At 37.1% G+C, this 24835-nt stretch overlaps 1 protein-coding gene across 3 annotated transcripts in view; it reads left to right on the top strand.

The window, feature by feature from the left end:
* Positions 1–24835, top strand: part of SLCO5A1 (solute carrier organic anion transporter family member 5A1) — a 150428-nt gene that overhangs the window by 85448 nt on the left and 40145 nt on the right. For 2 of the 3 annotated variants that reach the window (XR_008419882.1, XM_053896096.1), the window contains exon 5: positions 1874–2038. The exons of the other annotated variant lie outside the window; for it this stretch is intronic. Coding sequence is in view for 1 of the 2 variants with exons in the window: in XM_053896096.1 (XP_053752071.1) it covers positions 1874–2038 (165 nt within the window). In the remaining variant the exon portion in view is untranslated. The remainder of the gene's footprint in view (positions 1–1873; positions 2039–24835) is intronic. 3 annotated transcript variants of the gene reach the window in all.

Genomic DNA, 24835 nt, shown 5'->3' with positions numbered 1-24835 from the left:
AAATTCAGTTTTCTATAACTAGTATCTTAAAACATTCATGTGATGCATATGTTATCTTCTTGGATTAAAAAATGTACAATTTCACCAGATGTTTTAAACACATTGCCTTTTAATATACCAAATAAACTTAGTTTGCATCTCCAAATGTTGATAGAAAATCTTCTTAAAAAAAAAGAAAATCTTAATTTTCTAATTTAAAAATTTTAGATATAACCTTTTTATTTGCATATTTATAAGAGAATATTAGGTCATTTTATGAAGTAGTGTAATTATTTTTTTCTGGTGTGTTTATCCATGTTAAAAAGTGAAGAATGCATCTTAAATTTTATTTTAAAATGTTCATTGAAACTTTAAACAATTAACTTAAGATATAGAATATTAAAATTAATTTGCATTTTAAAATGATAATAGCAGATAGTCTTGACTTCCTAAGTTTTAAATTCTAGTGAATAGCCTATGAATTATAACTTTAGTAACAAGTTTTGCTTAATTTTTTGAAATGATTTTATTATGTTGTAGAATAAGGAGATAACTGTTCTCATAACTGAGATGCTGCACACGTCAGAAACAATACAGCTTCTCTTTTCCATGATACATTCCAAGATATGTAAATAAAGATCACATACATGTGAGTTAATTCACATTATAAACATGCAAAAATACAAAAGTATATGCACAAGCATCTCCTTTATTCCTCTTTCCCAATCTTATTCCTACTTACAGAATTTCTTGGTGTTGTATATATTGGGAAGTATATATTCAACCACATATAAATGCATTGTTTTGGCTTGTGTGATTTTTACTTAGATATTATTTATATATATATATATATACATATAAATATATGCATATATATTTACATACACATGTATATGTATATTTCTGCAGCAGTTTGTTTTCTTCATTAATAAAAATACTTCTTGGAGTTCCTTTTATGCCAGTACATCTAGCCCTACATCATTTTTTAACTACTACATAGTATTTCATTATTTGGCTGTGCCATAACTTATTTAAACATTTTCCAGTGGTGGACATTTAGTTTTTTTCCTTAAATTTTTGCTATTACTAATAATGCTGCAGTGAAGACACCTGGACATACATTTTAGAGCATATACATGGCAAGTTGTATGAAATAAACGCCAAGACTTGAGGATGAGACTACTGTCTCTCCCTTGAGAGGCACCTGGGCAGGTGCTGAGCCCCCACCTCTGGGCTGTCCTTTGGAGATCATTTCTCTTCCTTCCCCAGTCCAGAGGTCCCTTGGAGTATCTGACCTGGTGACCTGTCCCTTAAGCCCCTTTAGCTGCATCATTTCCTGTTTCATAATGAGGCTGGAAGATCAGATGTCCAAAGTCATGTACCAGTTCCCCTGCTGTGGGTGTCTGCAGTGCCGGGTCAGGAACATGACAACTCAGAAGTTCATTTTCTCGGGGAAGTGCCTGGTGAATGAAGGGGAAACTGTAATGTAGGACTGTATCGTAGGTACTTTGCACATGTAGTATATTTTTGGGTCTTAACAAAGAATAACATTGTTTTAATTAATAAAAATGTAAATGATTTGTTTTAAACAGTTTTTAAAACAGAAGTCCTAGGTTGGATACCTCCTATAAGGTTATTTGTGTATGGATATGTTTTTTGCTACTTTATCAAATTTCTTTATCCTAGTTGAAAAATTAAAAAAAAAGAACACCCAAATCTGTTTAATAAAGGGGCTGGTTTCTAATCAGTCATCAAGTTTTTCTTTTATTCTCTATTCAGTAGTCTCGAAAATTGCTGAATGGCTATTTCCAGTTCATTTCAAAAACAATTCAATTTTATTTTACTTTCCATCCCTTATTTATAACATTCATTTGTCATTTTTGTCATTTTGTAGACCTACCAAGAGCAGCTGTCAGGATCTTAAGCAACATGACATTCCTTTTTGTGAGTTTGTCATACACAGCTGAGAGTGCCATTGTAACTGCTTTCATTACCTTCATTCCCAAGTTCATCGAGTCACAGTTTGGTATCCCAGCTTCCAATGCCAGCATCTACACTGGTAAGGCACTGCCTTTAGAGCTCCTTGAAAACATGATCATTTTTGACCACTAAACTAAAATGCAATGAGTTGAAGAGAAAGTTCATTCTAACATCAAAGTGTTTAATAAGTTCATTAACGGCTACCTGCCTCCCCACCGCCCCAGACTCCACCCCCATTTTAGGAGGAAGGGGTCCTTGACTGTTTTCTCATTGACTCAGATTGTGTTACCGTGTGACGTTTTTACCGACTGTATTTTGGAAAGGGATAACTTTGCATAATTATGTTTTTAGTGGTTCTCAGTTAAAAAGAATGTAACAGGCAGTGGCTTTCAAATTTAAATATGAATATATCTTTTTATGGGTTGACGTGAGTTAAATTTTGAAAAATTAATGAAAACATTTTTTGAATGGATAATATGAAAAGTAGATCAGGTCCATGGTACCAGGATATCCTCTTGATGAATATAAATGGATCTTGATCGAATTACTGGAGATACTTGAACTTATAAAGGAAATCTATGAATTTTGTTTTAGAAGATGTTTTATGTCTGGGAAAATGATTTTTGGAGGCTATGATACGTGTACCCATTGTACATAGTACTCAGGTCTTTTTTCATAGTATATTAGGCGCTCAGAAATATGGGGACATTAACTCTCAGATATGGGGGGAATTTTCAGTGCATTATATCATAATATTTTGGATATTTCCTTAGTGGTTTCAACGATGGTCAAATGACTATATCTTTCTAAGGCTCAATTTGTTATTAAAATATTACTTAAACAGTTTAGTGGAGACCTATGATAACTTTTCTGATGACTTTGGCTCCCACTTTATCCTCCATGTCCGGATTCAAACTTGGCAAGTTAGAATTATCTGGAAGTTAACAGGCAAAATTATATGATTGTAGAAAGAGAGTTTGGCTTGAAATATTTAGGTGATCACTTTGTTTTCTTATTTCATTTTCCACATGAAAAGACCTACATACTGGGTGGTGGGGCCCTGGTAGCAAATATTTTTGTAAAGGGTATACTGCTTTGGACCATTGTAATTGTCACCCCAAAATATTTTTTCCCCATTTGTTTTTCAAAATATGTTTTCCTTACATATTTACTTATACATGTATAAAATAGACTTTACAGATCAAAACCTGAATGATGCATTTCTAATTTAATTTTTACACTAATCCTTTGAGCAACAATTCTTGGTCAGGGAAACAAGTGTTGTCTCGTTGCTAGATCTGACGCCATACAGCTGATAAATGCAGAGTAGTCTCAAGCATTTCCCTAAGTTTCAGTATTAGAAGGTGTTACTGGCACGGAGATTCACAGTCAAATAAATTGGGGACCTGCTGAGTTGAACAATGTATTACAGTTGTTTGCCACAGGACTCTTCATTACCCTTAATATGCCGATCTGTGTGGTGAAACTCCCAGATGAAGGCTCAAGGGTACTGTCTTTCCCAAATACATTTGACTATGAAATCCAACTTTTTAATGGCATCTCTCCCATGAACTGTTTTCTTCAGGACCCACATCGAGAAACACTGCTATTCTATCCTATGTACCCCTGTCCCAGCCAGACTAGGGGAACAAAGCTGTCTGGATCATCCCATTTCCATCCAGAGGTGCCATTTTGACCCCTATAGTTATAGGGGCATTAGTACAGTGCTGAGCCAGGTAGGAATTGATACATATTGAATCATATTGGCTATCTGTTGGACACTGCTGGAGGCATAGGCTAGACATAAAACTACTTGTGGAAAAATAAAGGTTTCAGTTGGACCTGGGGTGTTTCACTACGGAATCCCACAGCGGTGTGGTCAATGCTGTAGTCACTGAACATGGCACCCTCAGTGAAGGACAGTGCAGGATTAGATAAAGCTAGCTCACAGAATTAGTTCGTCCCCTGTTCTAACATCAGGATTAAAAAAGCAACATCACCCAGTGACAATTCCATTCTGGTTTTGTCATCAGTAGTTTTTGTTTTGCTTTGCTTTGTTTTAATAATCATTGTGAATGCAATTTATATTATGTTTAATAGTCTCCTGTGTTCTGATAAAAGGCTTTTTATTCCCAGCTCATATTCTTTTTCCTTCCTTTCCAGATAGATAACAAATAATAATAGCCAAAAGGTATTCAGATTAATTAAGAGTGGAAGATTGCTTGTCATATAACAATAAGATGAACAAGGATGATAAAGCTTTATAAAGCTTACCTTGATTTTTTGAATTTTTGTTAATTGAATCCTTCTTCTTACCCTCTGAGCAGAGATTTATATTTTTAAAGAACTTATTTAGTTTAATTTAATCTTTTATTCTCTTTATATGCATGTAAGTGACATGGAGAATTAAGAAATGTATCTGAACAAGAATGTTAAAAATAGTTGTAATCTCATCTGACAAGATTTTCAAGCTAAGGTTCTCTTTAAAAAAAAAATATTTAAGAGGATTATTTGGGTAAATACTTTGGCCTTTCCAGAGCCATTTGCTTGTGTTGTGTTATATGGTAGAGATGAAGTTCCATACATGTATCTGTCTCCTATAGTCCTTGAGTACCAGCTCTGTGCACAGCACTGTGCCATGTGTATGTATGGCTGGGATGTGGGGGGTGGAGGGGGAGGTAGGGTATGGTGGCGTGTCTATAAAGACTCAAACCAGAGCCATAAGATATGTATAGAGCTGCCTGTATTTGTATCTACACAATGGCAGTGAATCCGGGTTCATGTTTCATTCTTCTCGTTTGTGGTCTTTCTGCTAACCCATTTAGGGTCACATTTGTTGATTCAAATGAACTATTATGAGGTTGCTGTTTTAGGAAAGGCTGAAAGAAGGGAAAGAGCCCTGAAGGAGGAGGTAGAGCAGCTTTGAATCCTGCCGCTGCTGGTTATTAGCTGTGTTACTTTTGGCAAATCGCTTTGCTTCCTACACTTCAGCTGAAACTGAGGTTTACCTGTATAATGAAGACAATAGCTCCCCTGTTTCTAGGTGTCCATGTTGTGAGGATTCAATGAAGTGGTGACTAGTGATTTGTGCTGAATCTTCCCTAACTTCAAATGGGCACAATATAAATTGAAAAATACAACTTAATCATATATTATTATTATTTTTTTAAAATTTTTTTAACGTTTATTTATTTTTGAGACAGAGAGAAACAGAGCATGAACGGGGGAGGGGCAGAGAGAGAGGGAGACACAGAATCGGAAGCAGGCTCCAGGCTCTGAGCCATCAGCCCAGAGCCCGACACAAGGCTCAAACTCACGGACCGTGAGATCATGACCTGAGCTGAAGTCGGACGCTTAACCGACTGAGCCACCCAGGCACCCAACTTAATCATATATTATAAGGAGAAAATTAATATTGATGATGTTGACAGTAGCACCTTCCATTTGAGGTCATGCAGCTTGAACAGGTCTGAGAATGACAGCTCTATACTAATCATGGTGATAATAAAACGACTACTGACATTTACTGAATGTTTACTAAGCAGGAGACACTATTTAAACTTTTTCATATGGACATTACTTAATCCCTGTAACCAGTGCCTGTGTAGTAGGTGTTCTTGATTATATCCATTTTCCAGTTGAGGAAACGTCTAGGGAAATTTAAATAACTTGCTTAAAGACATGCAAATAATTAGAGCCAGGAGGCTAGTGTGTTGGAGTATATAACTATCCATATGTGATTTTTATTGAAATATTATAATAGACCTATGCTATTTTATCACTTCTAGGCAGTTGTTTTTTAAATTTTTTTTTTTTTTTTATTTCAGAGAAATTGTATTCTAAGATTCAACTTCTTCCCTTTCTATAGCAGCCTTTGTCACTGAGCCATGGTCAACAACATTCATTTTCAGAGCATCGGTGTCCTTTAGCATCACCTTTGCTTTTCTGGGGTCCTGCCCTTTTGTGTGCAGAATTATAAAGGGTTAGACACTTGGTCTTTGCAAGAGAAATGGCCATGGAGAACTCTATTTTGCTTTTCATTGGAGAATAGTCAAAATACTTATTTCTTTGGTAAGGGGATTAAGATGGGGTGTGATTTTTTTTTTTTTTTAATGTCCGTCATTTTTATTGTTGTCAAATTAACCAAATAATTGCCATCTGTCTTTAGCTACTGATTCAAAGTTTTGTCGATGAGATTCAAAGCAGTACCACTGAACTCAGATTGCAGCCTTTGGGAATCCCTGCATCCTTAGAAGCCAGAGAGACATGCACATGCTTTGATTTGCTTCATTCTTCTGAGGGCATCTACAGCTTTTCTATACCATTTCTTTAATTTTATAAGAATAGTTTAATAGGAGCACCTCCTGGGTGGCTTAGTTGGTTAAGCGTACGACTTCGGCTCAGGTCATGATCTCACAGTTTGTGGGTTTGAGCCCTGCGTCGGGCTCTGTGCTGACAGCTCAGAGCCTGGAGTCTGCTTCAGATTCTGTGTCTCCCTCTCTCTCTCCCTCCCCTGCTCACGCTCTGTCTCTCTCTCAAAAATGAATAAACATTAAAAAATACTTTCTTTAAAAATACATTTTATACCAATTTTATAAATGTATACATAGTTTTTTTAACATTAACATTAAACTTTTAAGTGCAAATGGACCATATTAAGAATGGATGCACTTAGCAGCACTGCCCATTTCCAAGGTCAGGCAATGACACCGGATTCCACAAGATGTGGGTGGACCCTCGAACACGCTGTGCTCTGGGAAAGGAGAGGAAGGTCCCTGCAAACCAACATCCTGCTGCAGTTGCTAGAGTCTTCTCACTTCCATACTTTTAAACAATCTTGAGATAAATAGAGGCTATTAGGACCTAAGAGTGGCAATTACAGGATCTTTGTCTTTTGGGCAGAAAGGTATTTATTACACTAAATTACATGTGTTTTTCTTCAGTGCTAATTAGGACTTTTGTAGAACGTAATGATGGACAGTAAGTTAAGATACTCAGATTCTTTTTATTTGTTGATTAGCCAGTTAATTTCAGACATGTTTGAGTGCCTACCATGTGGCAGATCCTTAGCCAATGCACTAATGGTGGTGGTTACACAGAGTTCAGTTGCTTAAGAAGATTCAGAGGACTTAGGATGAGGATGTTTACACATGAATACTCCATGGCAACGGCACTGAAATAAGAGTGTCCTTGTCAGTCACAGACCATCTCTGGGTGGCATGGCAGGACCAGTTTTCTCTCTTATATCTGGCACCGCTGACATATAGTTGAAACACCCAGGAAGCAGAGCCCCAGATGGAGGCTCAGCTGGTGTTATATTTTCATAATACTTTTTATAGATTTCAAAAAAAATTTTAAAGTTTATTTATTTATTTTTGAGAAAGAGATAGTGTGAATGGGGGAGGGGCAGAGAGAGAGGGAGAGAGAAAATCCCAAACAGGCTCCATGCTGTCAGTGCAGAGCCCAACGCGGGGATTGGACTCACAAAACCGTGAGATTATGACCTGAGCTGAAACCAAGAGTTGGATTTTTAACCGAATGAGCCACCCAGGCGCCCCCTATAATACTTTTTATACTTCAAAATATTTTTTATATATTTTTCTTTTCTGTATTTTGCTGGTCCCGTGAGTTCCTGCTCCATAACCAACCTTAGCATTGGAACTCTCCAGGTGGTCTTAGCGAGACCAGGTACAAATCTTCATGCTCAGTTTTATCAATAAACAGTGCTAAAAGCTGGTACAAATCATCCCCAAACTCCTCAGATCCAGGTTGGGATCAACGATATTAATCTGTGTGTTTCACGTCTTGACTAGGAGTCAGTGCCCTGATTCAGCAGGCAGCCCAGGCGGATCTCAGGCCTGTGAAGTTACCCTTCAGAGCTAGTCCAGGGTACGTTAGTACATAAGGTGGACGGCATCTTGGCCCACTGTGTAACTGTAAGTTTATCAGTTTTTCTTTATCAGAGAATAGTTTTCTAATCTAGAAAATAATAGTTTGGACTGGAGTGAACTCTGATTTCTTCCTTTTTGCAAATCTTAGATTAAATAATTTTCCTAAGGCCACACGTACCAAATCAATTTATTCTTAACCATATAACCGATAGAGTTATTTTCTTACAAGGGGATTAGTTATTAAGCAAGTCATCATTTCCGTGGTATTTTTAGTAATTTGCATCGCCACCAACTTTGGCCATGTCTAACATCCACATGATCTGTTTTTCTTTCTGTGGGCAGCCTGATGCAATCCACAGACCTCTCTTTGAATCCCAGATCTGTCATTTAACTAAATGCATGATTTTAGCCAAGTCACTTAACCACTTTGTTTCTCATTTGTAAAATGTGAGTGTTCATATCCCAGGGCTACTGAAAAAATGAAATGAAATAATTATATCTTAAAGCATTTCATACCTAGTATGAAAAGCTGCTCAGTAAAAATTAGTTTTTCCCCCTTTATATGTTGTGAAACTGTGGGGGGGTTTCTTTTCTTTTTTTTTTCCAAATTTTATTTAAATTCTAGTTAGTTAATATATAATGTAATACTGGTTTCAGGAGTAGAATTTAGTGATTTATTTAATGATTTACATACAACACCTGGGCTCATCATAACAAGTGCCCTCTTTAATATCCATCACCCATTTAGCTCATCCCACACCCACCTCCCTCTGTAAGAAACTGTTAAATTTAAATTCCTATTAAAAAGTTATCTTAGGTTCTCTGATTTATTTATTTTCTAAAGTTTTATTTTTTACTTATTTATTTTTTCAAGTATATTGTTTTATTTTGAGAGAGAGAGACAGAGAGAGAGCATGCATGGGCAAGAGAGGGGCAGAGGAGAGAGAGAGAGAGAGAGAGAGAGAGAGAGAGAGAGAGAGAGAGAGAGAGAATCCCAAGTAGGCTCCATGCTGTCAGTGCAGAGCCCAGTGCGGGGCTCGATTTTATGAACCATGAGATCATGACCTGAGCCAAAATCAAGAGTTGGATTCTTAGCTGACTGAGCCAACCAGGCACCCCAGGTTTTCTGATTTAAAACAAACTTTGTATTAGTCTGATTTAGAGTGGCAATTTGAAGGCATTTTGTTAAATTCCGCCTGTTAGGCAAAGTAATACATTCAAATGAAATTGTAAGGAGGGATTTTTTTAGTCTCGATCATAGGAGTAAAGCAGCAGAAACCTCCTGGGGCAGGAGACAGACAGAAGTTGCTGGGAGGGTTATTCATATCAGTGTATCATGGATCTCCATCTGTCTGTCTGTCTGTCAGTTGCTCGAAATTAATTAATTCACCAACTGACCAGCTTCCTGTTTGGCCAGTTCTCCAAATGCCCTTATTTCTTTTTATTCTTTCCCTTTGTTTACCAATTTCCAGAGTAACAATTTATATTCTAGCAGATTTGTATAGTCACCGATAAATTTGAAAATATAATGAACTCATGGTTATTTATAAGCTTGATGTGCTTTAATCCATAGTGGTCATTGTTCTGTTTGATGCTCCATTTGTCCAGTCTTTGGTCACTGGGTGCCCTTTCAAGTTAGCACCTGTATCCTTTGGCACTAGCTCAGTAGTTTTTCAGTCTCTGGCATGATAAAAAATGACTTGCTTATATTATGTTTCCTGCCCTAGACTTGGGATCAGTCATATTTCTGCAAGGAGCTGTGGTTCCTTTTAGAGGAAAATGATATTTGGAGATCACCATCTGGACAGTAGGGTTGCTCATTGGTACCAGGTTGTCATTGTTGTTAGGCCTTTTTAAAAAAAAATTTTTTTAATAAAGAGAAAAATAGATCATGAAGTTATACTGATATTTTTGCTTCAAACTTAAGAGCAAGTTATTAACTAACTTCTTTGATATCATATTGTATCTCTTTGCTCTAATTCTGAAAGTCTTTTTTCCTAGTGACTTTAGAATAATTTATCCAAGTGTGTATACATGTGTGTGCGTAATAGTTTCACGTGTATATACATGTGTGTATGTGTGTGTATAATAGCTTCAAACCAAATATCAGTATTGTTACCAACCATGAAATATGAAATGCAGTTTTAGACTTCTTTGTGGTTCTTCTTATCTTTAGACTATCTCTTAACGGCTGTGTAAAATACTGTGACCTAAAGTTATTTGAAATGATTCTTCTCTGGTTATGCCACCAACTCGATATAGTGGGGAGTTTATTGGCTTTAGTTTGTTTTCACTTTTTAGGGATTATTTTATTTTTATATTTTTAAGTTAATTTAAAAAAGTTATGTAATACATTTTGCAGGATTGGGAAGTCAAAACCGTAAAACAAAGGACATTCAGAGAGGCCTTGCTTGCATCCTTGTCCCAGTTCTCTCTCTCCCTATAAAGGTAGCATTTTATTAGTTTATCCCTCTTGCTTCCTTTTGAATAGGTAAGTATAAATATGCATATTAAGTATGCAATATATGTAATATATGCATGAGCATTTTATATTAGCATCTTTCCCTCTTCTTACCCCAGAATTGGTATACCATACACTCTGTTCAGTACCTCAGAGACCTCGCTCATTTCTTTTACAGCCAAATAGTACAGTATGCTATTGTGCGGATAGTCTATTTGCTCCCTGATTTGAGGACATTGGGTTTTTTCCATTCTTTTGCTATAATGACACATATAGTGAAGTAATTTCATACTAAAAAGCCCATTTGTCTAAAATACTTCTTTCTTTTTAACTATTTAATTTACTCGTCCAGCTTTCAATTAACCTTTATTCCAGCAAAAAAAAAAAAAAAAAAAAAAAAAAAGGCGGATTCCACACAGGAGAGGGAAACGGAGAGCTCAGGGATATATTTGTCGTATAATACTCAGTCCTTACCCCCCTCCCCCAACAAGGCTTAGCATTTTCCCTCAGAGTGCTGTAATGATCAAAAGAGGGAATCTTTCTGAAAGCTCTTTGAAAAATCTATATAGCTTTTGGGAATCCAGATCAAAATGGAGTCTTTCCTTTAGTATGAGTCTGTGCTATGATGGTAAAAGCAGGTGACCTTCGTTAGGCTTCCACTCTTAGCTAGGTGCAATGATAGAAAGGGGCCCTTCTAGGCATCATTTGCTGCCTTTGTTGCAATGCTGCATTGGAGGGCCTACTCTCTCTAGTTTACAGTGGATAAAACAGGTGTAAAGAGCAGTTTTTGCAAGCTGTACATCAGCAGTCCATAATACAGGTCCATAATATATACATTGGGCTGGTCCTCAGGGAAGCTGCTTATGGTTTTAGAATTTCTATTGCATAAATGATCTCTCCTCCAACTTTTTATGCATTGAGTAAGAGGATCAGTTTTGGAAGGAGACAGATCTTGTTGAAATTCTTGCTCATCCTTTTTATCCATCCATCCATCCATCCATCCATCCATCCATCCATCCTTCTTTCCATCCTTCCTTCCATCCACCTATCCATCCATCTTGCACAAGTATTTATAGAACTTCTCCTATGGGCCTGGCACTGTGCAAGTTCTAGGAAAACCATGATGAGAATATAGAGCGATCCCATCCTCAAGGACTTTGTAGTATAATGACCCTATAATGCTTCCTGTGTTCTTGGACAAGTTCATGAAGTTTTGTGAGTGGTAGAGATTGTGAGGATTAAATGAGGGAATGTAGATTGTGTACTTGGCACAGTGTTTGGGAAGTAGCCATTAGGAATAACTGCAATACCCACTTTATGAGATACTCTTGGGAAAAGACATCTAAAGCAGGAAGAATAGTGAAGGCAGGACTTAGGGCATGGGGAAACATTAATAGCAAAGATGATCTGGGGGAAATGGATTTGAGGAATAAAAAGAGAGATGAAAGGTGACTAACAGCGGGAAAATGAAAGAGGAGACAAGAGACTTGACACTAATGTGAAAGGCTGAGGGATTATTTTATCTGAACTGAGGGAGGCTTAGAGATGCAATATAAATTATAAAGTGCATTGCTTTAAAGTGTAATACATTGTACGTGAAACTGATTTCAGTTAAATCAGTGTTGAGGTAGGGTTAGATCTTGATATCTCAGTTTGATTTATTCTCCACTTATTGTTCAACTTTCCAATATGTCTGTTTTGCATAACTCTTAGTGGGTAAAAAGACATTTTAAGTATTTTAATTTCATATATTCGAGCACTGTGCAGTGAAATGCCAGATGACTAAATCTCTCAATTAAATGAAATGTTTTTGTTCCACTCATCTTTGATGATTACTAGTCCTTATGTCTGGGATTTGTTTCCCATGCACACCCATGTGTGTATGCGTGCACAGAGAAAAATGAGGACAGGCATCACTTATAAGGGATTTTATGGGCTCAGAGGACATTCAGACCAGTTTTCTCCAGATTTCTACATCTACATTCATTGCCCCTTGATGATCATTGATGTCCAGAATGGCCCAGAGGCCCCTTGAGAGCCTTAGCCATCAAAAAGAATACATTTCGTTCACAGAGCAGGATTTATTTATGTATAAAAGTTGAGTTGAGAAAGATTAGGGAGCTTTTGAAAAGGACTGAAAACCCAAGGGAGAGAATGAAATGTCCGGCACAGAAGTAAGAGGCTGCTAAGTGCATCGTATCCTTGGTTAAGTCAGCATTGACGTGCACCCAATAGATTTGATGAATGAATGACTGTAAATATTAATCTCTTTGGCCCTCAGTCTGCTCTTTGAATGAAGGATTGAATTAGACAACCTTTCTTCAAAGATCAACTAGCAAACATCCCACCATCACTCCCCGACCCCCTGCCAACCCTGCAAAATTTTCTGATTTTTGCAAGCAATTTCTTTTTCTAGGCATTCAAGTTAGTCAATGTCTTAATATTTTGCTTTGGTATATGTAAGGTATATATAAGGTGTATGTAATACCTTTTCCTGGTAGTTCAAATTAGACATATTAAATATATATTTTTTCTTTTTCTTTTTCTCTTTTGTTGTATGTGATGGAACTGAAGTAGTTCCTCAGTAGTGAATTGCTACTTTTTGGGGGGGGGTGGGTGGGGAGGAATTAGCAAGGATTAAGGTAGTTTGGTAATTAACTATACTCCTTTTGAGAGCTCAAGAACATTTTACCAAGCATGATCCCATTTTGGCAGGTCCGTACCCTGCTAAAGTGAGGTGATCCCCACATGCTTTGTAGTGAGCCAATATGTTATAAGCTGATATGTTGTAAGGATATGGATTTTGGAGTTAGAATGTCTGGGTTTAAGGTCTGCCTCTGCCACTTATTAGCTGTGTAACTTTGGGTGAGTTAACTAATTTCTTTGGCCTCTGCTTTACTAGTTGTGAATGATGTAATCATATTGATTTTATAGGGCTGTTGAAGTTTTTAAGTGCTTCAAAACCACTTATTAAATAAAAGACAGAGCCTAAGGAATATGTCAATGATATAACGATGTAATGGGACAGATGGTGGCTACACTTGGGGTGAACATAGCATAACATATAAACTTGCCAAATCACTAAGTTGTACAGTGAAAACTAATGTCACATCATGTGTCAACTATACTGAAATAAAATTTTTTAAAAAAATTTATTAAATGTAAATAAATATTAATTATTAATGGGAATGACCTTGGCTTTCCTCTCTACTCATCAAATATTCCATCATCTGTAATAAGACAGGAGAGTCAGGACTGCTATGGAAGGAGATGAGGAAGAGGGGGCTCAGAGTATAACATTATCCCAGTTTTGTGGATAGATAAGTAGAGGTATAGGCTCTAACTGAAGGATTCTTGGCTGCACAGGTAGTGGCATCCTGGAGAGCTAGAGACAAACTCTTCTGACTCCCAGCTTGTGCCACCATTCCTCCTTTCCTCAGAAATGCTTTCTGAAGATCTTGCCCCTGAGCGTGGCCGGTTTATTACCACATAGACAAGGGAATACCTTACTCTTTTCAACTAAACAATAAAATATGGGCTTAAACATTATTAGAAGTGGAAACAATGTCCTTTTGTAACCTGAACCATCTAATGATGGACCACAGAAAATTTCCCTTGCTGTCAGGCTCAACTTGATGTCTTCTTTTCATTGGCCAGAAAGCAAAATATGGGGTTAAATTTGTTACCAACAGTTAATGTTTCCAAGCCATGGTACTGAAAAAATTTTATATCTCTATTTACAATAAAAATGAGTGTAATTCATGTTGGTGTTTTGACTAAACTGGATGTTTAGAGACATTATAGGTGCATGCTTCTCTTACCTGTGCCAGGAACAATTAATGTACCATTGTTGTGTATTGAGTAGTTCAATAATGTTTTGTAACATCTTCCTGCAGTTCATTTGAAATATATTCTATATAAATACATCTCTTTTGGAAATGCAATTGAGATTGGTGGAATTATCCAGAAATGGACAGCTGTAGGACAGCTGTATAAATGTCCATAGATTGTCCAATAGAACATCTGTCTTCATGACATTACAAGTTCTTTTTGTCCTCTGTCAGCCTTGCTCTCTGAGATAGTTGCTCATGTAACCAATGTGTTGGTAGTTATAGCTACAAGAATATGTATGTGTGTATGTTTGTATCTATAAAACACAACATATATAAATATGTATATATAATGTACATATACACTGTATATAAGTACAAGTTGACAGTTTGGTTTTATATATGTATTATGTGTACTTGTATGTCAATTTGTACTTAAAACTTTTGTTTATTTAAACAGTCATTGGCCTTAACTTTGCTAAGCAAAGTATTCTGCACATTAATTGAAAAATGATTAAAATACTTAAGCAAAACAACTTTTTAAGTTTACCCAAGTACTGTAGAGCATTAAGGGCATTTTCAGTGCTGACAACTAATAATAGATAAATCTTATTTGTCTTTAGATCAGATTCCCAAGAATCTCAGAACAAGGTGCCAGAAAATTTCATGTTAATATAGAATATCTGCCCTTGGGAGAATTTTGCTTTATGGTACGTGCTCCCAGCCTCTCTTAGGCTCATAATCTAGGGATAGGATAGTAGGTCCATTCCCTGAATTCACTGAGTAGTTTCTGAGTGTCTGTCATTTAGCAAACTACTCTGATGCATGTGAAGATGAATAAATGAGGAAATAATATAATTAATAGAGGAAATAGAAGAAATAATGTGCAATGGTCTCATATTATAAAAACCTTTGGGGGTGCCTGGGTGGCTCAGTCGGTTGAGCGTCTGACTTCGGCTCAGGTCATGATCTCGCGGTTTGTGAGTTCAAGCCCCGCATCAGGCTCTGTGCTGACAGCTCAGAGCCTGGAGCCTGCTTCAGATTCTGTGTCCCCCTCTCTCTCCACCCCAGCCCTTCTTTTGCTCTCTCTCTCTCTGTCTTTCACAAATGAATAAACATAAAAAAAAACAAAAACTTTTGAATCTCTGGTGGAGGAATTTTTAGATCAACCAGCAATTAGAAAATACCAGAACTATTTTTCTTTTTAAAGAAGAGAACTAATTTTTTTAGTTTTAATGAGATCATTATTTTATGGAGTTCCACTTAATTGTGTAGATACTCCCATATTGTGCTTTTTTTTTTAGCTGCTGTTTTTAAAAAGCATACTGAAATGTTCCTAAACAAATTAGCATCTATCTCATGGTTTTTTTTGGGGGGAGGGCATTAAGAAGAAGATTATATAATTCTTTTTAGTTATCTTTTCTATTCATAATCTTGTTCATATGTTTTAAAACTATCAGCCTGTCATGTCAAATCATTTGTTAAGGGATGCAAGGAAAAAGTGAATAAAATGTTGACTATTAGAAATACTTCAGAAATGTTTAATTTGTATTCACACACTTGTTATGTACATTACATCTATTAATAAAAATTGCTTTGTAGGTAGAACAAAACAGTTTTAATGTTATGTAAGAACGAATATATCTTTTTTTTTAATATATGAAATTTATTGTCAAATTGGTTTCCATACAACACCCACTGCTCATCCCAAAAGTTGCCCTCCTCAATACCCATGACCCACCCTCCCCTCCCTCCCACCCCCCATCAACCCTCAGTTTGTTCTAGGTTTTTAAGAGTCTCTTATGCTTTGGCTCCCTCCCTCTCTAGCCTCTTTTTTTTTTTTTCCCCTTCCCCTCCCCCATGGGTTTCTGGTAAGTTTCTCAGGAGCCACCTAAGAGTGAAACCATATGGTATCTGTCTTTCTCTGTATGGCTTATTTCACTTAGCATCACACTCTCCAGTTCCATCCACGTTGCTACAAAGGGCCATATTTCATTCTTTCTCATTGCCACGTAGTACTCCATTGTGTATATAAACCACAATTTCTTTATCCATTCATCAGCTGATGGACATTTAGGCTCTTTCCATAATTTGGCTATTGTTGAGAGTGCTGCTATAAACATTGGGGTACAAGTGCCCCTATGCATCAGTACTCCTGTATCTCTTGGATAAATTCCTAGCAGTGCTACTGCTGGGTCATAGGGTAGGTCTATTTTTAATTTTCTGAGGAACCTCCACACTGTTTTCCAGAGTGGCTTCACCAATTTGCATTCCCACCAACAGTGCAAGAGGGTTCCTGTTTCTCCACATCCTCTCCAGCAATTATAGTCTCCTGATTCGAAGAACAAATATATCTTTACAAATAGTCCACCAGAGCTGAAGTCAAGGTTCTGGTCTTGTGCTGTACTTTTGGTATTGTGGTGAACCTAGTAGGTAGGTTCTTCTGTGAATATCATTTGTTGTTTCTTTTTTTTTTTTAATTTTTTTTTCAACGTTTATTTATTTTTGAGACAGAGAGAGACAGAGCATGAACGGGGGAGGGTCACAGAGAGAGGGAGACACAGAATCGGAAGCAGGCTCCAGGCTCTGAGCCATCAGCCCAGAGCCCGACGTGGGGCTCGAACTCACGGACCGTGAGATCGTGACCTGAGCCGAAGTCGGATGCTTAACCGACTGAGCCACCCAGGCGCCCCTGTTGTTTCTTATTATATTATATGATTAAACTTCAAATGTGAATAATTTGCCAAATAGTATATATTTAACATACATTGAGGACAAATTATAGATAAAGACTCATCACTATCTGCCTCAACCAAATTCATTCATATATGCACACACATGTGTATATACACACACATCTGTATGCTTTCACACACACATCTATACACATACACAATACATACACACACTTGTATGCACACAGGTACATATTTACACACACACACACACACACACACACCGCAAATGTTAACAAATTTGATCCTTTTTGTATTGAAGGCTTGAGTTTGTTTTAGGAGACAGTGAAACGAATTGAAACAAAAAAAGGTAGGAGTTAAGAGACTAGGTTTCAGTTTTAGAAGAAACAATGGATTTGGAATTCAGATAGTAGCTTTCTCCTCTCAGACTTGAAAGGACTCTGGCTTGGAAATCAGATTTGTGTCCTGGCTGTGCTCTATGAGCCTGCTGATATCATTTGTGTGACTTACTTTCCTGAATGTTTAATTTTACGGAAAATGAGGATAAATAGTAACCCATCTCATGGGATAAGATTAAGTGTAAGTGCTTTAAGGCTTAAAGTACTCTACAAATTTATCATGATGATTATATTGTCATTTCATTTTCCCAAAGTCTGTTTCCTTATGTGTTATAAGGAGATAATACCTGTTCATAGAGCCATTATATTGATCCATTAAATGATTGATATGAATGTGCTTTGAAAACACTATAAAAGTTCATTTGCCTCATATGATTTTAGGTTGTTTCTGCTAATGTTGGTTAAAGTTGAAGACCTCTTGCTCCCACATTTAACCTTTAATCCACAGTATTTATTTTTTGATGTGTACCTTATGATTCAAGACAATAATAGGTAAGATTTTTTGAAAGAAATTTTGAGGAATTTTGCTGCTTTAGGTGAGAAATTTGTCTAAAACACTTCCCTTCCTGAATATACAATTTTGAAAAATTAACCATAAAGCAAGTTTCTAGAAATAAAAATATTTTTTCTTTCACTTTGAGAAAAAACCAAACACCCATTCTTAGGGAAAACAAGTGACTTAAATGGTTGAGAAAGATCACACAAAGAAAATAACAAATGTTTGTAATTTAAATGTATGTCTATGGGAGTGTTAGCCTCATACAAAATTTAGAAAAGTTTTTGGATTTAGAATCAAACATTTACAGTCTAGCCCTTGTTTTGGCATTAACAAGCTATTGATCCAAATTAAGTCATACATCTCTCTCTCTCTCCTTTGTCGTCTATAAAATGAGGAAGTTGAAGAAATGATCTCTGATCTCCTGTGTTAAGTTAGGATTACACTTTTCTGAGAATACTGGAGACTCAAAATAACAGAGGACAAAGGAAAATAGATGTTTATTTCACCCTCACAAAAAAATCTGGACATAGGAAGCTCAGGAATGGTATAGTGACTGCAGTAACGGAGACAATTTCCAATTTCTGCTTCATCTGGACTCTTGTCCTCATGGTCCAAAGGAGAGGTGTAGCTGTCAACCCAGCATTCATAGCAGCAGGGTGGTAGGAGAGGGGAAGAAAGGCGTAAATGGATGTACTGCCTTTGCTTGCATCACATTGACCAGAACTTATTTCATGGCCACATCCAGTTGCAAGGGAGTCTGGGAAATGTAGTCTGCATTTCAGACAACCATAAGCTACACTACTACTTTAGAATAGGAGTCTTGGGTCAAATGTAGCCTGCTACCTGTTTTGTTTTGTTTTGTTTTGTTTTGTTTTGTTTGGTGTGCGAATAAAATTTTATTGAAACACAGCTATACTTATTTGTTTACACAAGACTGACTACTTTAGCACTATAACAGTAGTTGTAAGAGGCACTGTCAGGCACACTGAGTGGAAAATATTCGCTATCTGGTCGTTTATAAAAACAAACAAACAAACAAATAAATAAAACTTGCCACCAATAGGAGACTATTGGTGTTTCTAGAAGAAAGAAGGGTAGTCCTCAGGGGATAAGTAGCACTCCCCATCATAGCTCCCAAATTCTGTGATTCTATGATAACAAATAAGAAACTCAAACAATTAATTTCATATAATGTAGGAATAATTTTGAAAATGTTAGTAAAGGCTAAAATATAGCAGTAAATACTAAAACACAAAGTCCTTTCTTGCTCTAACAGCTTGCAACTTGAGTCACACCTATTAAATTGCCTTCTTTTTTATTCTGTCCACTTCCCCATCTTGCAATGGTTGCTTTCATTTCCAGCCCAGTTGTCTAAGATATTGGCTATTCCTCTCCAGCTTTGAATAAAAATCTATTTTATTTGGCAGGTGCCTTGCATGTCCTTCATTTTGGTGAAAATTAAAATGTGAAAAGATACAGGGCTACCTTTGATTCTGGTGAAGCCCCTCAGTGTAATATCTGGGTCTGGTAGTGAACCAGTAACCACAACAGTATGAGAGGCACCCATGGCTATTAGTTGGGAGGTACATTGCATTGACTGTTGCTATACTGTCATTTTTTCTTTTGCTGGTTCACATGTCATTTGGGCTGAAATTTAAAATATTTATTGCATTTTCTTATTCTTTTTTTTTTTAATTTTTTTTAACGTTTATTTATTTTTGAGACAGAGAGAGACAGAGCATGAACGGGGGAGGGTCAGAGAGAGAGGGAGACACAGAATCTGAAACAGGCTCCAGGCTCTGAGCGGTCAGCACAGAGCCCGTCGGGGGGCTCGAACTCACGGACCGTGAGATTGTGACCTGAGCCGAAGTCGGCTGCCCAACTGACTGAGCCACCCACGCACCCCTGCATTTTCTTATTCTTGTATCTTTTCAAGATACTTTAGTGTCTTCCTAAAAGAAGTTTTATTTGCAAATGTGTGATTTTATTATTCAAAACCGACAGTAGATAAGATCAGAACAATAAGGGAAAGAGGCTATTGGTATTTTGCTGCGAGATTTAAAAATGGATCAGTTGGTGGTGCTCGTCATCGCATTGGGAAGTCAGGTGAGACCCATGTCATCTGTTTCTTTTCTAGTGCTTTCTACCCAATGCCTCTTTTTAAAAAGTTGATTAATTAGTAGATTTTTTTTTTTTAGTAGATTTCTGAAACCTAAGTTCTGATAGTTGGTTTGGTGTCCTCCAAAGTTGCTCAGACCATTAGATTACTAGAGTATGTTTCTATCTATAAAACTTATTTTGTGGGTATTATTACCTGTTGGAATTATGCATGTCTTTTGAAACACAACAAAGTCTTTAGGTATAAAGTGCAGAATGTATCATACTGGTTAAGATTTCCATTTCATGTGTCACTGCTTTGCTGAGTTCTTAGTTTTCTAGCTTAAGCTTTCTCTTTCAGAAGCCAAGGAAGGTTGATCATTTTTTGAATTTTCTTCTAGTTATAAAATGTTGTGACCTTTAATAATAATCTCGGCTCTCAGTAAACTTACTTCAGTGGATAGATGAAAATTCAGTGGATAGATGAACACAGTGTATAATTAGGATATCGTGTATTCCCTGTGCATGCTGCACTCTCTGTCCTCCAGGTTTTTGCTCAAATGGCCCCATGTCAGTGAGACCAGCATCCCCCATTAAAAAATGCAACTCTTCTCCCAGAAGTCTTGATTTTCCTTGCTAGGCTCAACCTTTTTCTCTGGACTGCTTTCACCTTCTAACATTCAGTAAGAATTGCTTAGTTCTTGATTTATTGTTTATTATCTGGTTTTCCTACAGTACATTGTAAACTCAATGTGGGCAGGGATTTTTGTCGGTTTTATGCACTATTTATCTCCAGAGTCTAGTACAAAATCTCATATACAGTAGGTGCTCAATAAGTGTTTTCTGTTAAGGTAAAAAAAAAAGCTTTTGAAAAAAGTTTATTTATTTTGAGAGAGAGAGAGAGAAAGAGAGAGAGAGAGGGAGTGCATGTGCAAGGGAGAGGCAGAGAAGGAGAGAGAGAGTCCCAAGCAGGTTCCGCACTGTCAGTACAGAGACTGATGCGGAGCTCAATCTAACAAACCGTGAGATCAAGACCTGAGTTGAAATCAAGAGTCAGACACTCAATGTACTGAGCCACCCAGGTGCCCTGATGTGTCTTAAAAATTGTATAGTTTATGAGTTTTCTGAAGGTTATACTTAGCAACACATTTTTAAGTAACAACAAAAATGAATTTTAGTTTGACTACTATTTAAATGATTGGAGATTAAGACATGATGAATTAAAAGGCATCTGCAAGAAACCCACAGCTGACATCATACTTATGAAAAACTGATACTTTCCCCCTAAGATCAGGAACAAGACAAAGATATCTGTTCTTGCCACTTGTATTCACCATTGCACTGGAGATTCTAGCCAGGGCAATTAACTAAGAGACTGAAATAAAAGACATTTGGATTGAAAAGAAAGATGTAAAACTACCTCTACTGAGAGTATATGATCTTATGTAGAGAACATCCTAAAGAATCCACTAGAAAAGTATTAGAACTAGTAAATGAATTCAGTGAAGTTGGAAAATAAAAGAGTAACATGCAAAAATCAATAGTATTTCTAGACACTAGCAATGAACAATTTTAAAAGAGAAATTAAGGAAAAAAATTCTATTTACACTAGCATGAAAGAATTTAATACTTAAGAATAAATTTAATAAAAGAAGTACAAAACTTATATTCTGAAAAACTGTAAAATATTGCTTAAAAAAAGAAAACCTAAATAAACAGAAAGACGTCTCATGTTCATGAATTGGGGCACTTAATGTTAGTAAGATGACTGTATTCCCTAGATAGATTCAGCATAATCCCCATCAAAATTCCAGCTGGCTTCTTTACAGAATTTGACACATTCATTTGGAATGCAAGCAACCCAGAACAGCCAAAACAATCTTGTGAAAGACAAAAGTTGGAGGACCTAGACCTTTTGATTCCAAGCTTAATAAAAAGCAACAATAATCAAGACAATATGGCACTGACTTGAAATAAACATAAATATCAATTGAATAGAATTGAAAGTCCAGAAACAAACCCATACATCTATGATCAACTTATTTTCAACAAGGATGCCAAGACCATTCAATGAGAAAAGAATAGTCTTTTCAAAAAATGGTGCTGGGACAATTGAATCTTCATATGCAAAAGAATGAGGCTGGACCCATACCTCACACCATGTGTAAAAACTAACTCAAAATGGATCCAAGGCCTTAATGTAAAAGCTAAAATTATGATACCCTTGGAAATAAAAATAGGCATAAATCTTTGTAACCTTGGATTAGATAATACAACCAAAGAAAAAAATACATAAATTGGATTTCATCAAAATTAAAAACTTTTGTAAATCAAAGGACACCATCAGAAAAGTAAAACAAAATAAAATAAAACCCAAAAACCCAATAAAATTCCAAAACAACAACAAAAAAGTAAAAAGCAACCCACAGAATGGGGGAAAATATTTGGAAAATCTATATCTGATAAAAGACTTGTATCTAGAATGTATCAAGAGGGCTGCCTGGGTGGCTCCGTTGGTTAAGCGTCCGACTTTGGCTCAGGTCATGATCTCATGGTCTGTGGGTTTGAGCCCTGGGTAGGGCTCTGTGCTGACAGCTCAGGGCTTGGAGCCTGCTTCGGATTTTGTGTCTTCCTCTCTCTGCCCCTTCCCCACTCGTGCTCTGTCTCCCCCTCTCTCAAAAATAAATACACATTAAAAAAAATTTTAAATAGAATATATAAAGTATCCTTACAACTCAATAGTAAAAAGAAAAATAAAGTAATTAAAAATTGGGCAAAGGATCTGAACAGACATTTCTCCAAAGAAGATATACAAATGGCCACACGAAGATACTCAACCTCATTAGTTATCAGGGAAGTGAAAATCAAAACCACAATGAGATACGAGTTTAAACCCACTGAGATGACAATAATCCAATGTTATCTGTGATATTAGCAATTAAAGATTGGAAGAAATTGGCACCCTCACGCACTGCTGGTAGAAATGTCAAAAGGTGCACCCACTTTGGAAAACAGTTTGGCACTTCCTCAAACATAGAGTCACCGTATGATCCAGAAATTCCATTTCTAGGCATGCATCCAGAGAAATGAAACATATGTCCACATAGAAACTTGAACGTGAACATTCATCGCAACATTACTCATAATAGCCACAAATAGGAACAGCCCAAATACCCATTGATGAATGAATGGATAAATCGAACGTGGTATATCAGTGCAATGGGTTGTTTGGCCATAAGTAGGAATGAAGAACTGATACATGCTACAGTATGAATGAACCTTATATACATTCTGCTAAATGACAGAAGCAAGACAGACATAGTGTATGACTCCATTTATATGAAATGGCTACGATGGGTAAATCCATAGAGCCCGAAAGTAGACTAGAGTTTGTCTAGGGCTGAGGGAGACAGTTTGAAGGAAATGGGGTGATAGCTAATGGATACAGAATTTCTTCTGGGGGTGGTGAAAATGTTCGAACAATGATTGTGGGACTGGTTGTGTGTGTCTGGGAGTATACTGAAAGTTACTGGATTGTACACTTAAGTAGATGAATTGTATGGTATGTTAATTATAGCTCAATGAAGCTGTAAATTTAAAAAAAAAAAGAAAAAGAGGCACAGAACATTTGGATTAGTGCGTTGACTGTATTTATTAAATGGGTGCTCTGGTCCACCTCATGAAATTAGAATTAATTTGGTAGAATTCATATGGTATCTAATGAGCAAATCTGCACTTGGCCCCTGGAGGGGGGAGCAAAGACATTGTAACAGGTATAGTTAGGTGTTTAGAAGTGTGTCTCAAAATTTCAGATAAATAGGGTTTTAAAAATCTGCTTACTTCTCCCAGGGGGAGGGTAGCTTTGTCGGGTTTTTGTGGCTCAGCTATTAGTGGGCGTAATGACGATTAACCTCCTCCATGGGAAAGCTCTGAGAGCGGCTGGATTTGGACAACAATGGAAAGGGGAGAAGTTGAAAACTGCTGAGAGAGAAAGTGGATCTTGCCCAAAGGGCCTCCAAAGAGGGTTTTGCATTTGGCACTGGCCCACATCTGTAGCCCTTGCCTCTATGAACGGAAACAAAGTGCAGTAACTTAACACCAAGGGCTTTGCTGGAGACTTATTATAAAAACCAAAAAAGTTATTAAGACTCCATTATTCTTCTGTGAAATTTCCTCTGCAAGGCTTTTTCCTTTTCTGCAGTAATTTGGTTCAAGCTTTTCGCTGTTTTGCCTGAAGTTGCCCAGAGCTGGTGAAAAATGGAAGGCAACACTCTGATTTTTGTATCTCATCATTTCGAGTTGTTCTTGCCCTCTGTGGTTTTATTGCCTACATGCAGAAAACGCTTAGGTTTCTAAGCCATAAAAGATGAAATATTAATTTGATTTGATTTTTGAATCCCTTTCCTGACGCAGCTTGGCATTTGCCGTTATGTATTATCGTAGCCGGGCCTTTGCAAAAACCTGAAATGAAAAGTGTGGTTGTTTTCTTTGCTGAATGTACCTTTCTATTACCTTTCCTTCAGTGCTCCCGAGACCTCGGATCCCCGAGATTGGGAATCTCATGTTTCCCTTCTCCTGTACAGTGTCTCCCTGTGTTGGCAGAGTTGAAGAAAGTGTTATTGTAGGTGAATGAGCCCCCTTTGTCTTAGGAGTTAAATATGAGCTCTATATTGTATCTCCATGATGAAGTCACGGAGGCTGAGGCTTCTAGAAGTGTGTCTTCCATTGAAAGCCTTTATTAGTAATTTCAGCAAGGCCAGGCAAGCAATTTCAGAGCATTCTCTCTTGGTTAGCTGCAAGTGATCCCATTTGAGCCACACTGTGGCTGTTGCCGGGCACTCGGAGAGGAAGCTGTGGTCGGAGAGGTCTGCTTCTCGCACTGTGTCCTCTAACTGGAGCTACAGAGGGGCAAAACTTGAGACAGGCTGTCTGCAGCAGCCTTGTGTGAGGCGAGCCACCCTGCCGGCGTATCCGCCTCGGGAGGATTCTTAAAAGAACTTCCTA

This window comes from Panthera pardus, unplaced genomic scaffold (assembly GCF_024362965.1).
Source record: "Panthera pardus isolate Hobbes unplaced genomic scaffold, ASM2436296v1 HiC_scaffold_7, whole genome shotgun sequence".
In the NCBI taxonomy this organism is placed as follows: domain Eukaryota; kingdom Metazoa; phylum Chordata; class Mammalia; order Carnivora; family Felidae; genus Panthera; species Panthera pardus.
Note: the sequence above shows the minus strand (reverse complement) of the source record. Positions and strands in the feature narration are given on the sequence as shown.